Source organism: Callorhinchus milii, unplaced genomic scaffold, assembly GCF_018977255.1.
Source record: "Callorhinchus milii isolate IMCB2004 unplaced genomic scaffold, IMCB_Cmil_1.0 Scaffold1, whole genome shotgun sequence".
Taxonomy (NCBI): domain Eukaryota; kingdom Metazoa; phylum Chordata; class Chondrichthyes; order Chimaeriformes; family Callorhinchidae; genus Callorhinchus; species Callorhinchus milii.
In genome coordinates, this window is record NW_024704742.1 from 95,190,906 (window position 1) to 95,203,889 (window position 12,984).

The window sequence follows — 12,984 nt, forward strand, 5'->3', positions numbered from 1 at the left end:
CGCCGAGTGGGCCCGCCCGTTCCTCTCCTGTCCCCTCCTCCTTGCCGCGCTGTTGGCGACATCATTTGCAGCGGTTTCTCTGCTCCAGGACACGTCCGCGACGCTACGAGAAGACGAGGCACCACGACGTTCAGCTCATGGGTAGTTTCCTTCCCCATTATTTACTCTTACAGCGCCCTGGGACGCGCTCCCGACTTGAAAGGCGCCATGTTAATGTAATTTATTGTTAGTTGTTGTTCACTGTTTTACGAGTGAAGAGGGGGGGGGAGGCGGGTGGAAAGACAGTAAAGCTTTCTATGTGTAATTACTAATAATGTGGAGGTTTATTTATCAACGAAAAGGCTCTTCTCCCTCCTCCACGCACACACTTCTCCCCCCGAACACCTTTTTCCGAGTTTTTTCTCTGAAACAAAAGCGCAAACTACGTTTTAATCGAAAGTGATAAGGTTGAGGAAGACATGTTTTTTTTCGGGGAGAGGGGGTTGACGATGGCTGTCTCGATGATGCGTGTGATTGACAGCGACTTTGACCTATTGCGATCGTGGACCTCTGATTGACGGCCAGGGTCTCGGGCGGGAAACGCAGGTTCCGACCAATGGGAGCGGCCGATGCCGCGGGACGTGGGCGGGCTCGGCCCTGAATGCGCTCGCTCGCAGGGGCCTGTGGGTAACGATTCGCTCTCTTGCCTTTTTCCAGACGATTCCTCTTTTTGTGACTCGCCCGACTTCAAACTGGCTTCCGAGGGGTTTTCGCAGCCTTTTGGCTCGGTGAGTCAGGCCTTCACCGAGCTCGTGCGACACGCGACGATTCGAGGATTTGAAAAATATACATTTATTAGCGGAGAGCAGTTGATGAGACTTGCGGTGTTTTATTAAAAAGAAACGAACGACGTATGGCGTGTTGTGTGCGAGCGAGGCGGATGTGGCGGCCATCTTTGAAAGGCTTATTTTTTTTTGTTCCTTGTGGCGTTTTCTTCACTTCATTTAATTAACCCCTTACCGATGCGAGGTATTTTCCTGCTCGCTCTCCCATCCCCATTCCTTCCCTCCTCCCGCCCCCCTCCCCTCCCCCCCCCCAAGTCGGGAGCGTCGAGCTTGGGAATTTGCCGAGCGCTGTTCTTCGGGCCCAGGAGCCGTTGTCGTCCTCGTTTCGAGCTGTTCCTTTGTCGAGTCACGGGTCTGATGGCGGCGCCGATCGGCCTCCGCAGCCCTCATTCCCCCCCCCCCCCCCGCAAAAGTTAAGACCGGGATTTCCATTTTTTTTAAGGGAGGGGCGGAGAAGCTGTTTATCGTCTCACCTGTGGATTTTTACACTCCCCGTGTAGATTTTTAAATACGTTATGTGGTACAGGGGAGGTGCTCACGTGATGCAGCTCATTGGTGCCAGGGGAGAGAGGAGGGAGAGCGTTCCCCGCCGTCGCCGTGGTTTTGTCCTGTTTGGCAGCAGTCTACATGCATTCAGTAACTGCAGTTGCCAATCGTTGAGGTTTATTTACTGCGCCTTTCCTTTTCCCCCTTTTACTTCGCTTCCCTTGGCAGACGCATGGCGCTCCCGCCTCCAGACTTTGTTTCCCCTTAAAGCGCGGCTTGGGTTTTGATGGGATTTTTTTCCGCGTTCTCTTTATACAGTGCTGCTGCGCTACTGCGCTCCTGTACTGCGGGTCGCCCCCGTGGATTTGCTTTTTTAAAGCCACCTTTGCATCCATTTCTTCATACTGCAGGACTTCTGTGGGTCTCTTTGTTTTCTCCGGTTTTGGAGAAAAAATTGTAGTCTTGTTGTAATTGTAACCCTAAGACTAGTTTTGGTGCGCCTTAAGGTTTATTTTGGCTGCCTGTCTTATTTCTTCACGTAGTGGGATCAGGTTGACAATTTTTTTTATTTCTCCCTATTTTTAGAGCCCTCATTTATGTACTGTACTGCCTTGTGGACTGCAGAATAGCTAAATCCTTTTAATTAAAAAAAGGCTTGAACCCATAGTTCAGTTTCTATGCAGTTTGGTTTTTCAAACTGTCAGAAAGGAAGGTTTTCATATTTATCTAATTATCAGTTTGTTTTGGATGCTCCTGAGCATTGTAATGGGGTTCAGCATTGTCAGACACCCGGCTGAACAAAAAAAATCTAATGGTGATGGTAGTGGAGAACGAGGTCTACTACTTAGATTGATGCAACACCATGTGTAGGAATTGTAGGGGAACAAGGGGATTTTCATTTCCCATGGGAGCTGCTGCTTTGTTCTGTTGTAAAGCTATCCTCCTTGGTAAGTGCAGTTTTTCTTGGTGGACAGTATTGGAGTTGGATTTGTATAACGTTTAGATGGCTGAATGTCTCAAGTTGTCCTGTGTATGTTCTTCCACCACATACATTATTTACAAAATGCAAAATATGCATTTATTTAGCTCCCTTCATGTGGCGTAGTATCGCCAAATGCCTATTGGGATAGCTAAGGAGGCTGAAGTTTAGTCTGCATTTCCTGTAAGGTGTTACCTGGACATCAAGTTTCCTGGGTGGATAGTATCCAGAGCTTAGTTGCTATGCAAACAGTGGCTTCTGAAGATTTGCATTTTGGGCAACTGATGGAATCACTTACCATTTAGGGGGTATGTGTCTGGGCTGTGGGCGAGAGAGTGGTCGTGTTTACATATTTTATGTAGAATTGGCATTGTTACAAGTTATACCTGTACTTCTATGATCGGGGTGGGGGGGGGGGGACAAAAGCTATTTGGTGCAGAGTTGGTCCATGGTGATCACCAACTTGTGCCTAAACTCAGGATGTATCTATCTAGTGATTGCATACTCTTGCCGTACAAGACAAATTAAATCATGTGGGACTCGTTAGTTTGGCTTGGGATTCTTGGGGTTAATACCCGATTGGCAACAAAATTGCTAGCGGGAACGATTTGCAATGCTGTTCCAAGTTTGAGCTTCAGTTAAATTTCGTAGTCTAGATAAATGGCTGGTTGAAGGTTTTCCTTTGATCTTGCACATTTTGAATTTAATGATGGAGGTTCCATTACCGTTTGCAGCAGGAATTATCTGTGTACTATCTATAGTAATTCAATTTTCATATTAATCTAACTTCTGGCAGCCATATTATGGGATGTATGTCCAAAATGTAAGCAAAGAATTGGCTTTTGAGTTATTCGGCCATACAATACTTTCGTAATCAACATAATGTTCTGAAATGTAAATAATTCTTTAAATGTAGCCTGTGCAATGAATTTGAGCCATTAACAATGTATTTTCCTTTTTACAGACTAGCTGCATTGCAGGCTCTCAAGACTTAAATGAAATGGAGACTGATCAGCAAGACATCAAATATAATAGCCCTGAGACTAATGGTAGCAGTCTCAGCCCTAGTTCCTGTATGTTTTCATTTTCTTATATTTTTATTAGATGTAGTTTTCTATTTAAGTTTGTGTAACAATGTTGAATTCACTCTGCTACATAATCCTATGTGATGTTTAACTGATGTTTGATTTCAGGCCAGATTTTAAAAATTATGTTTGCTTAACTTGCATTTGTTTTCTTCATGATCAGTTATATAACTGATAAATGTATAACTCTTGCATTATAATTTTGACCATGAGCAATTGAAACCTGGAAGTTGAGTTATTAGGAGATTTGGAAGCTCAGCATCACCCAAACAAACACCATCCTTATCTTCAAAAGACAATAGTGATTTTTCAATTTCTTGTTGAGGGGACATTTTTTGTGTGCCCACTTCTTTTACCAGACGTTCGTGTCTTTCAAGCAGTTTACTCCTCACCTACCTACCAAAACAGGGTGCTAATGGTAAAATATGAAAAAAAAAAGAGATTTACTGAGGGTAAACTGAAGTATTCTTGTTAATGTTCTAAGGAATTTTACAGAACACAGTACGGGTTTGGCTTCTTCTGAAGTGTAAATGCTTCCTGTGTCCTGTACCGAGCCAATATCGATATTCCTGTGTTGTTGAGAGATGTCAAATATATCAACTTGTGTTTTACAAGGCCCTATTTGCATAGTCCAGCTTCCATCACACTCAAGTAGTGTTGGTTCTAGTAACTCCCATCAATGGATGTTGATGAGCAGCTGGAGAGTCAATGCAATGATGGGTGGGAACAATTTCTGTAGTGATGGATAGGGAAAGAGAAAATCTTGAATTGGGGCACCCAACAATTTAGTAAATCTGAGGTTGTTTATTTTTGAGGGATATAAGGTAAGTGGAGTGGAGGAAGAGACAACTCTTGCAATCTTTTGTATGAAGTTTGATAGAGCGAGACCACAGGCCTTGTATTGAGATACCAAAAAGTCAGTTACTATTGAATAAAATTTAATGGGTGGAATTAACAATATTTGTTTCCTATTTGGGAAAACGTTGGATTATATTGAGAAATATGTTAATTGTATAGAATTCAAAAAGTGACCAGTATTGATAGTTCTAAGAATTTTCTGAACTTTTAGTAGCACTATGAAATTCTGTGTCGGACATTTTGTCTCTTGACTTGCATGAGTATTGTAATCTAATGTAAAATTAGGGCTTCTGATTTTCAGTTTTAAGCACCTCCTCCATACTCAAAACGCCCTTGATTTAAAAAAAAATAAATCTGTTTATCCAATAAATACTGCAAAGCACTGTATACAATTAACTATCCTGACGCGCAATCCACATGCGAGAGGGTGCCTCTCCCCTCTGGGAGAAGGCACGTTTGGGTTCCAGGTGCAAATGAAGAGGAAAGCGGTGCCCTCACCCATGCACATGTTTCCCTCCCAAACGCATCACCAGACGCACCACCTCTCTTGAGGATGCACTGTGCACGCGTGAAGGCACTTACCTCCCTTCCATGTGCACAGGAGCATCTGAATCTTTGCATTAACCCCCTGGTCTTTAGGTCCCAAAATTGCTAAAATAAACACACAAAAATAACCCTGGAAAACAGAAGCCCTGCTCTGTATAATCTTCCAAAACTGAGAATGTGTGGACTGAATTCCCAACCGCATTGAAGAAGTCCTAATTGATTGATAGTATTCATTCTAGGGAGAGAAAAGCATAGTTTTGCAGTGTGTCAAAAGATTCATGAAGCTTAAATTTTTTTTAAACAAACACACAACTTTCAGGCAAACGTCCTGCTGAGGACCATGATGAAGAACAAGCCTTTAAGAGGTCTCGGAATAATGACCAGTGTGTGGAACTACGCCTTCTGTTGCAAAGCAAGGTGAGGGTGGTTTTACTGGTTGGCAAGCGAAAGATGAAGGCTGAAGGATCTAAGCCTCTAAACTGTCAAATTGTTTTGTGAATCCTTCAGTGAATTTTGACTGTTTAAAATGCCTATGAGGTTTAAAGAATCATGGCCTATGTAATGACTTATTTTTATTCTTAAGAATGCTGGAGCGGTGATTGGGAAAGGTGGCAAAAATATCAAGTCATTGCGTACAGACGTGAGTATATATCTGCAGCATCAGTTAAAATTTGGTTTAAGTTTAACGCACTTCGTCTGCATTAAGTTGTAAAATACAGTACACATTAACAAAAGGCTTACAGAAATGTGGTGTTTAAAAGTTGTATGAATATTACTAGATACTTAAAAGTGAAACTATGGACATATTTTAAAATGAGTTAATTATGCTGTTCTGGGAGGACTAGAAAAGCCATTTGTAGTGATTTTAAGTGTTGCCTGTAAGCCTTAAGAGATTTCTCTACAATTTATGACTGGGCTGAATCTGAGGAGCTTTCACTAAACAGTTTGATTTTAATAGGATTCCGTTAAAATGGTCATGTTGAGTGTTTTTGTGAGGTATCCATAATGACTGTTTAACAACCCTTAATTACAGCCTTTTCCCTTTTGTAACTCAAATCTTAAATCGAACGGCATTGCAGGTGGCTGGAGTAACCCAGAGTATCCCAGAGTCAGATCTTAAATTTTTTTTAAAAATGTCCATCTGTTCTTACTTCAACAGCTATACAGATGTACGTGAAGGACAAAGACTGCTTTATGTAAAGAAGAATGCTTGATATGAGATTGGGTATAGAACAGTGTTAACAATGTTTCCATAGAATAGGAAGCTGTAAGGGAAGCTGTATTGAGAAACTGATAGGAAGCAAATGTTTTTGAAAAAGGAAAGGAAGCAATATTTTGAGCAAATTTTGACAATTGTTAATTTGTATGCATTTGAAATTTTAGTATGCATAAATAGATGCCCAGTAGAAGTTGCTAGGTTTAATTTAATGTTAATCGTCGTTTAATTTAGAAGTATGATTATTTGATATAGTAATTTTCCCTGTTGTAAGCAGAAGTCCTTTTAATATAATTAATGTTGTTTTTTCTAAAAATGCAGTTATGAAGTGCGTCCAATGTTGTATAGAGTCTTCAGAAGTCTGTACAGAGGATACATAGAGTGATGAGCATAGATTTATAATTCAATTAAAATTTACTCCTTTTCCCCCCTCTTCCCTTTCCTTGTTTTTTTGGCCATTTATCTCCGTTGCCCTTGTACTGGATCGACACGTTCCCTGCGTTGCCCATCATGACGTTGACCCATCTGCCCCTTGAACACCCATCTGAATACCCTGGTTGGCTATGCCCATAATGTGCTCAAATGCCAAATGGGCACCAATACTTGAACTTCACTGAATGCCCTTGCCCAATGCCAACATCCACGAACGCCTTTGTGACCAATGCAGTACAATGCCAGTGTATCAGTCCCAGACAGCAGTGGCCCCGAGCGGTATGTCCCAAAAGTTTATGACTCACTGCCTGATTAGAAAGAGGAAATGTATCTATAACCTGAATTTATTTAGTATTAATTAGTAGCCCCTTTTAGCAAGTATACTGTTTTTCAAAGTTATTTTCTGTCTATTTTCCCCATTAAGTCTTTTGTGGCTGGACTTTTATTATGTGAGTTGCCTACCCAGAGCAATCACTAATTCATTTTAATGGAAGGAGCACAGCTTCAAGTGTTGCATATTTGCTGCATTGTTAATCATAATTTGTTAATCTCTCTTGCACTATCCTTGTGGCCCACCTTGCTCCCCACATTTGCCTATTCATAGTCTTATAAGCTAACTTTGTCACCCTCCACTTTTATTTGTTCTGTCTTTCATTGTTTTGTCTTGTGTTTCTATTTGGTTTCTTGCAGGGCCCTTAGTACTGTTTCCACAAACTAGTTTCTTAACTTTTCTCCAAATTTCTGTCAAACACCTTTTTTAATGCTGTTCTCCATGATACTTACATTCCTCTTCTGCTTTGCCTATGAGAAGGTGTGCCAAAATTGCTAATATAATACCAGGGGTTTCTCAAATTGGTGGTGGGGAAGAAAGAATTTTCACTTTCTGCTCTCAGCTATACGTCGTTTTTTTTTCTTGCCCACTTAATCTGAGCCCTTCCAGTTACCCATTCTTTCTTCCAGAGCTGTCATAATTTTCTAATGTTAAATAATTAGTTAAATTTTGCATGTTTTAGTAAATTTATTTATTAATGGGGGTTTTAAATTTGTAAAACTTATGCTGTTTATATTCCTGTTTGCGTTGTATTCACAATTCTGTGAATGGCTTGCTCACTTTGTTTTTCTCCTTTCTCGTTTGTTAATCATCAATGGTTAAAATATTTGGCAGCATATTGAGTATCAATGCAGATATCGAAACAATTGGCGATATCCTTTCGAAGATCATCCCTACGTTGGAAGAAGTAAGATGTGTTCATTTTCATCACCTACAAGAATCTGTTAGTTGATTTTTTTTTCAAAGTTATTCAGCATTGAAGCTAAGCCACATGATCCTGCTATCATAATCCACATAATGAATTATGCTATCTTTATTATGTGAATTCTCACAAAATGATATCTGATTCTTCTGGGTGTACTTTTAGTGCAGGTCCATAGTAGACCTGTAAGCGAGGGGGTGCTGAATCTTCCGGTCAATATCTGCCTCTAGGCATGAAATTTGTGAACCAAAAGTGGGTCACGTGGCTTTGCATATATTGCAACTTTCCATTATAATTCTGCCAGAATTTGTTGCGATGTATGTTCACCTGTTCACCGTGACACTTTTTCTTTTTAATGCTATGTAGTACCAGCACTATAAAGGAAAGGATTTTGATTGTGAATTAAGGATGCTGGTTCATCAGAGCCAGGCAGGAAGTATAATTGGTGTCAAGGGAGTGAAGATTAAAGAGCTCAGAGAGGTAAGTTTATATATTTGGAGCAAAGTTCAGTGGTTTCGACAACTGGTAGGTGCAACCCCAATATTTGCTTTTTTGATGGAACTAGATGTGGAATTTTCCTTTTGTAACTAACCAGATTTACCCTTTTTTTTAGCAAGACCAGAAACACGACTCCAAAATGCTCTTATTCTGAACATTGTTCAGAAATATATTAAATACCTTTAGGCATTGAACCTGCTAAAGTGACCCAATTTAATTGATGTGATTTTGTCATCGTTATGGGGACTGCTTTGAGTTATTCTTTTAGTGCAAAACATCTAAAACGGAGGAATACATTTTTGTTCTTCATCAGTTATTTTCTAGAAATACATTTCTAGTTTTTGCATTATAAACTCAAAATTTCATCTTTCAGAGCACACAGACGACGATTAAACTCTTCCAGGAGTGTTGCCCTCATTCAACTGATCGAGTTGTTTTGCTCGGAGGAAAGCCTGATCGAGTGGTTGAGTGCATCAAGATTATCATGGGGCTGTTATCCGAGGTGGGTGTCATTTTAATCTTTTTCAGTGTTTGCGCCTTAATTGACATTCATCCTGGCCAGGGCTGCTTCTCTTCGATGGCCTCTGTTGAAACTGCATCTAAATTTCTATCTTGTCTATTAGAACAAATGCATCTTAGGCGTAGAGTTTAGCTGATAAATCAAACTCCAGTCTTTGTGGTCTCAGAAATGAGAAAGTGATGTTTTGAATGTTACCCTAAGATTCGATTGAAGCATGATTTGAAATTACTAATTATCTCAGAGAGAAGAATGTGAAGGTATTCAACGTTAAATGTTTATTTGCAGTCTCCTGTCAAAGGCCGGGCACAGCCTTATGACCCGAATTTCTACGATGAAACCTACGATTATGGTGGCTTTACAATGATGTTTGATGAGAGAGGTAGGCGTGGAATGCCCTTTGGACCTCGCGGTAGAGGTGGCCCCCATCCTCCATCGCCTGGGTATGAGCGTAGAGGTCCTATGGGACCTCCAAGGGGACCGGTTGGTCGCCCTATTCCCCCACCCAGAAGAGATGCTTACGATGACATGAGTCCTCCACCTCGTAGGGGACCACCACCGCCTTTGTCTCGTTCAAGAAATGCCAGAGGTGGTCGTATTCCCCCTCCTCCACCACCACCGCCTAGGGGCAGGTGAGTGTTTTGGGCCTTTTTACAGTAAGATATGAAATTTTAGGAAGCATTTGTATTTTTGCATATTGTCTACTTTCATTCTCTAACTTTGATGTCTTGTTAGTTATTCTGCAAAACTTGTAATGTGAGCAAGAGAAGCTAACATAAGAAGATTCCCGGGCAAGTCAGAGGAAAATCCTTAGTCTTTGTCCAGATAGTCCAATGTCAATAAAAACCAAACGAACAGTCCAATTACTGCTAAAAAGGAGTCGCCCCCGTCTGTTTTAAGATGGTACAGTGCCAAGTGTTTTAAGAAGGGATGCAATTTAAGACTGCAAAATCTGTCATTTGTCATTAAGTGATGGGTGCAAGGTGGACTGTACTGCTATACCTACCTGACCAGATTTAAATATTCATATCAGCGCCATTTTTTATAATAAATTAATTTTTAATGAATTTTTGTAGTGACCGTGACCGTGGTATGTATGGCAGGAGCCGACTTGGTGCAGATCGTTATGATGGAATGGTAAGAATACAATATGTTGCCTTCATATTTCTATATAAGTTGTGTCGTTGGATATTTCCATGTGGACTAAGATACCTGAGATCGGTATTTTATATTTCCGGTTATGCAGGGAATTCATGGTGCATTTTATTTGGGGGGGGGGGGGTGCGGGGTGGGTTAACGATGGATGAATTACGTGCTTCCAAAAGTTACCAATGTTCTTATCTAGCTTGTTTAATGCCTATCATTTGCTCAGTTTGTACAGGTGGTATTCATTGTATTTAAGAATCTATAATCCTGTACTCAAAACACCTTTTTTTTCCCCCTGTATTTCAACAGGGTATTTCTGGATATGGTAAGCATATATTTTTTTGGTCATCTATTTAGTGAGTCACATAAGTGATTGAAATAATTTAATATTCAGTCTCTACTAGAATGCTGTTTCTAAAGTTTATGAAGATTCTAATTAATTTGTATTGCAGTCTTTTCTAAATTAAGCTTTCTTATGTGGGCTTTTTAGGTGGTCGTGGTGGATATGGGGATTTGGGAGGACCAGTCATCACTACTCAAGTTACAATTCCCAAAGATGTAAGNTTTTTTTACTAGAAATGTTTTTGTCAGAAAATAGTAGCTTTGTTTTTTTTGTGTGGAACGTATTACTTTTGCTGGTGTGGGGGAGATGAAGTAAATTGTGAGTGTCTGATTTGCCATTGCACTTCCAACAGCTGGCCGGCTCTATAATTGGTAAAGGAGGTCAGAGAATTAAGCAGATCCGTCATGAATCTGGAGCATCCATCAAAATTGATGAACCACTGGAAGGTTCTGAAGATCGTATAATCACCATAACGGGCACACAGGACCAGATCCAGAATGCACAGTATCTGCTGCAGAACAGGCGAGTAGTGAGGGGTTTGTGTGGGATTGTGTGCAGGAATGTAAAACTGGGACGGGACCTCTACTCATGGCTTTTTTTCTGTTCTCTTCTACTTCTCTTTTTTTCTTTTCCCGCACCCTGGGATGGGTTACAGAGATTGTAAAATCAATACCTGGGGCTATTAGCTTTGTTTTTTAAAAATGTATACCATTATCAAGTACGCATTCTCTAAACTTCACTTGTCTTAACATTGTGTGGGTCCTTGATAATTCAAAATTTTCAAAGCTAGTTTTATAGTCAGGTTTACAATCTTGCCCAACAAACATTTTCTGTTAGTCCATCACAGTTTTTCTGATTACTAGGGACCATGGGGTTGTCTTAATAAGTAATAACTAAAAGTTAAATGGGATCAAATGTAGACGGTCCAGTCAACTTGGATTGTGGTCTGGTTCTGTGTGGAAGACTAGTGATTTTGTTGTTTTTGACAGTTGAATGACAACAAATCACAGTCTGCCATATAGCGCAGGTCATGTCTCTCCACAGAAAGTTCAAAATGTTCCAATCTTTATTTAAAATTCTCAGAACAATTTAGTTCAAATTCTTAAACTATTGATATAACAAAATAGTTCAGTGCTTCAAGCTTTCCTGTAATTTCCAAGCTTTCCTGTAATTTCCAATCTTTCCTGTAATTTCCTAGCTATGGTTAATTGAATTTTAGTGCTGGGTCGAATAGATCTGCACTCGCATTCGAACATTCGTTGACGCAAATTTAGTTTATTTTTTACCTGGTTTCTCCACACAGCTGCAGCAGTTTCTTCATGACATCATAAAGCTAACCGTGCGTTCTCAGAAACCGCAGCTCCACGCGAAAAAAGGTCAGTTTGGGGGGGTGGAATTTCTCGATGAGCAGCACTGATGCCGCTAACCGCTGAAGACGAAGCTTCCATTGGAAGTTCAGATAATATAAATGTTCGACCCAGCACTACTGGTCTTTAATTTGCATGTATTGAAATCAGTATTAAAACTCTTCAGGTCTGGGATTAAAACTAGTGTTTCTATATTAAGAGACCTAAATGACCAGCTTCAGAAATCTCATAAGTGGGATGGTGCTGCCCGTGAAATTTATCTGGTTTTGCAAATAAATTCCTTTCGAACCTGGATGAGAAAGCTTAACCAGTGTAAAATGGCACAAGTCAAAGCTAAAGAACGGATCATTTTGCCTTTAATGCCAGATAAACACCAGGCAGTTAGGAGTGATAATACCAACCAGATCATGTTGCTCTTTTATAATGGGGTGTTTTATAACTGATTTATTGAATTAGCATTGGAACTTTTACTGTAAATAACAAAATCTCTCTCGACCCCTCCCCCATCTGAACATGAATGATGGGTCCGGATAATAGTGTTTAGTCTGGGAGACAGGAAATGTATTTACCTGTCTGATTATAGAGTAGTAATTTAATGCACCACATCAAATTTTGGTGAGTTTTTTTAGTAGAAAGAATCAATCTGCAGTCAGTATATATTTTTGAGAAGATTTTAGGTTTTACAATCTGATTTGTCGCTTTTTTTTACTTCTACAGTGTGAAGCAATATTCTGGACGATTCATCTAAATCAAAAAAGCAGAGAAGATTGAAAGAATAAGTCGCTGCTTTTTTGTCACTGCTTTTTGTTTGAAGAGCCAACATTCCTCTGCTTACATAGATCACACTGGGAGCATAGATCAGATTCTGCCTTCCATCATTTGTAATGTTTTAATTCTTAGCAAACTAGCACAGCTTAAAACAGTTTGAATTTTTCAACCGTGACAGAATGAGTGGATTCTGGGTTTTATGTTTTGTTCTAAATGTTTCAGTGGTGGTTTATTGTGTTTTCTGTAACTATGGTAACAGCTCATCATTGAGATGTACACTGTTTATGGACAATAGTACTGGTAGTCTAAATGTGCCAGATATCCATTCAGTAAAATGTGCAAAATGCAATCTTGTTTTGTAAGGAACATTTTATGGTTTTTAAAATAAATTAGGTGAAATAAACAAGTGTACACTTTACTTGAAGATACTTAAGTAACTCCTTTTGCTGACCAAAAGTTGACAGTGAGCAGAAATTGACGATGGTACTATTAAATTGTGGTAACTAATGCAACTCTATGGACTCTTGACTCACTGCTTTTTAGCCATGATAGATGTTTCAATTTGGATAGTCTTAATTAATTTCCCTTATGGTTGGATCGTCTTACCATAGAAATGCATACAACACTGGGTGGAGTGTCCATAGAAGGTGAACTTCAGATTTGTTG

The 12,984-nt window shown here is 40.0% G+C and overlaps 1 protein-coding gene across 2 annotated transcripts; it reads left to right on the plus strand.

Moving 5' to 3' along the window:
• The first annotated feature begins 31 nt into the window (after positions 1-31).
• Positions 32-12,830, plus strand: hnrnpk (heterogeneous nuclear ribonucleoprotein K). 2 transcript variants are annotated; one of them, XM_007906821.2, is made up of 16 exons: positions 32-141; positions 697-767; positions 3,254-3,362; positions 5,098-5,195; positions 5,362-5,418; positions 6,662-6,705; positions 7,592-7,700; positions 8,046-8,159; positions 8,551-8,679; positions 8,983-9,326; positions 9,771-9,831; positions 10,150-10,165; positions 10,331-10,398; positions 10,536-10,705; positions 11,487-11,559; positions 12,268-12,830. In XM_007906821.2, exons 1-15 carry the CDS (start codon positions 138-140, stop codon positions 11,512-11,514), a joined length of 1,422 nt encoding a protein of 473 aa, XP_007905012.1. In that variant the 5' UTR covers positions 32-137; the 3' UTR covers positions 11,515-11,559; positions 12,268-12,830. The 2 variants fall into 2 exon arrangements, with proteins under 2 accessions (XP_007905012.1, XP_007905013.1); XM_007906822.2 differs by having other exon boundaries at positions 7,592-7,664.
• The last annotated feature ends 154 nt before the right edge of the window (positions 12,831-12,984 follow it).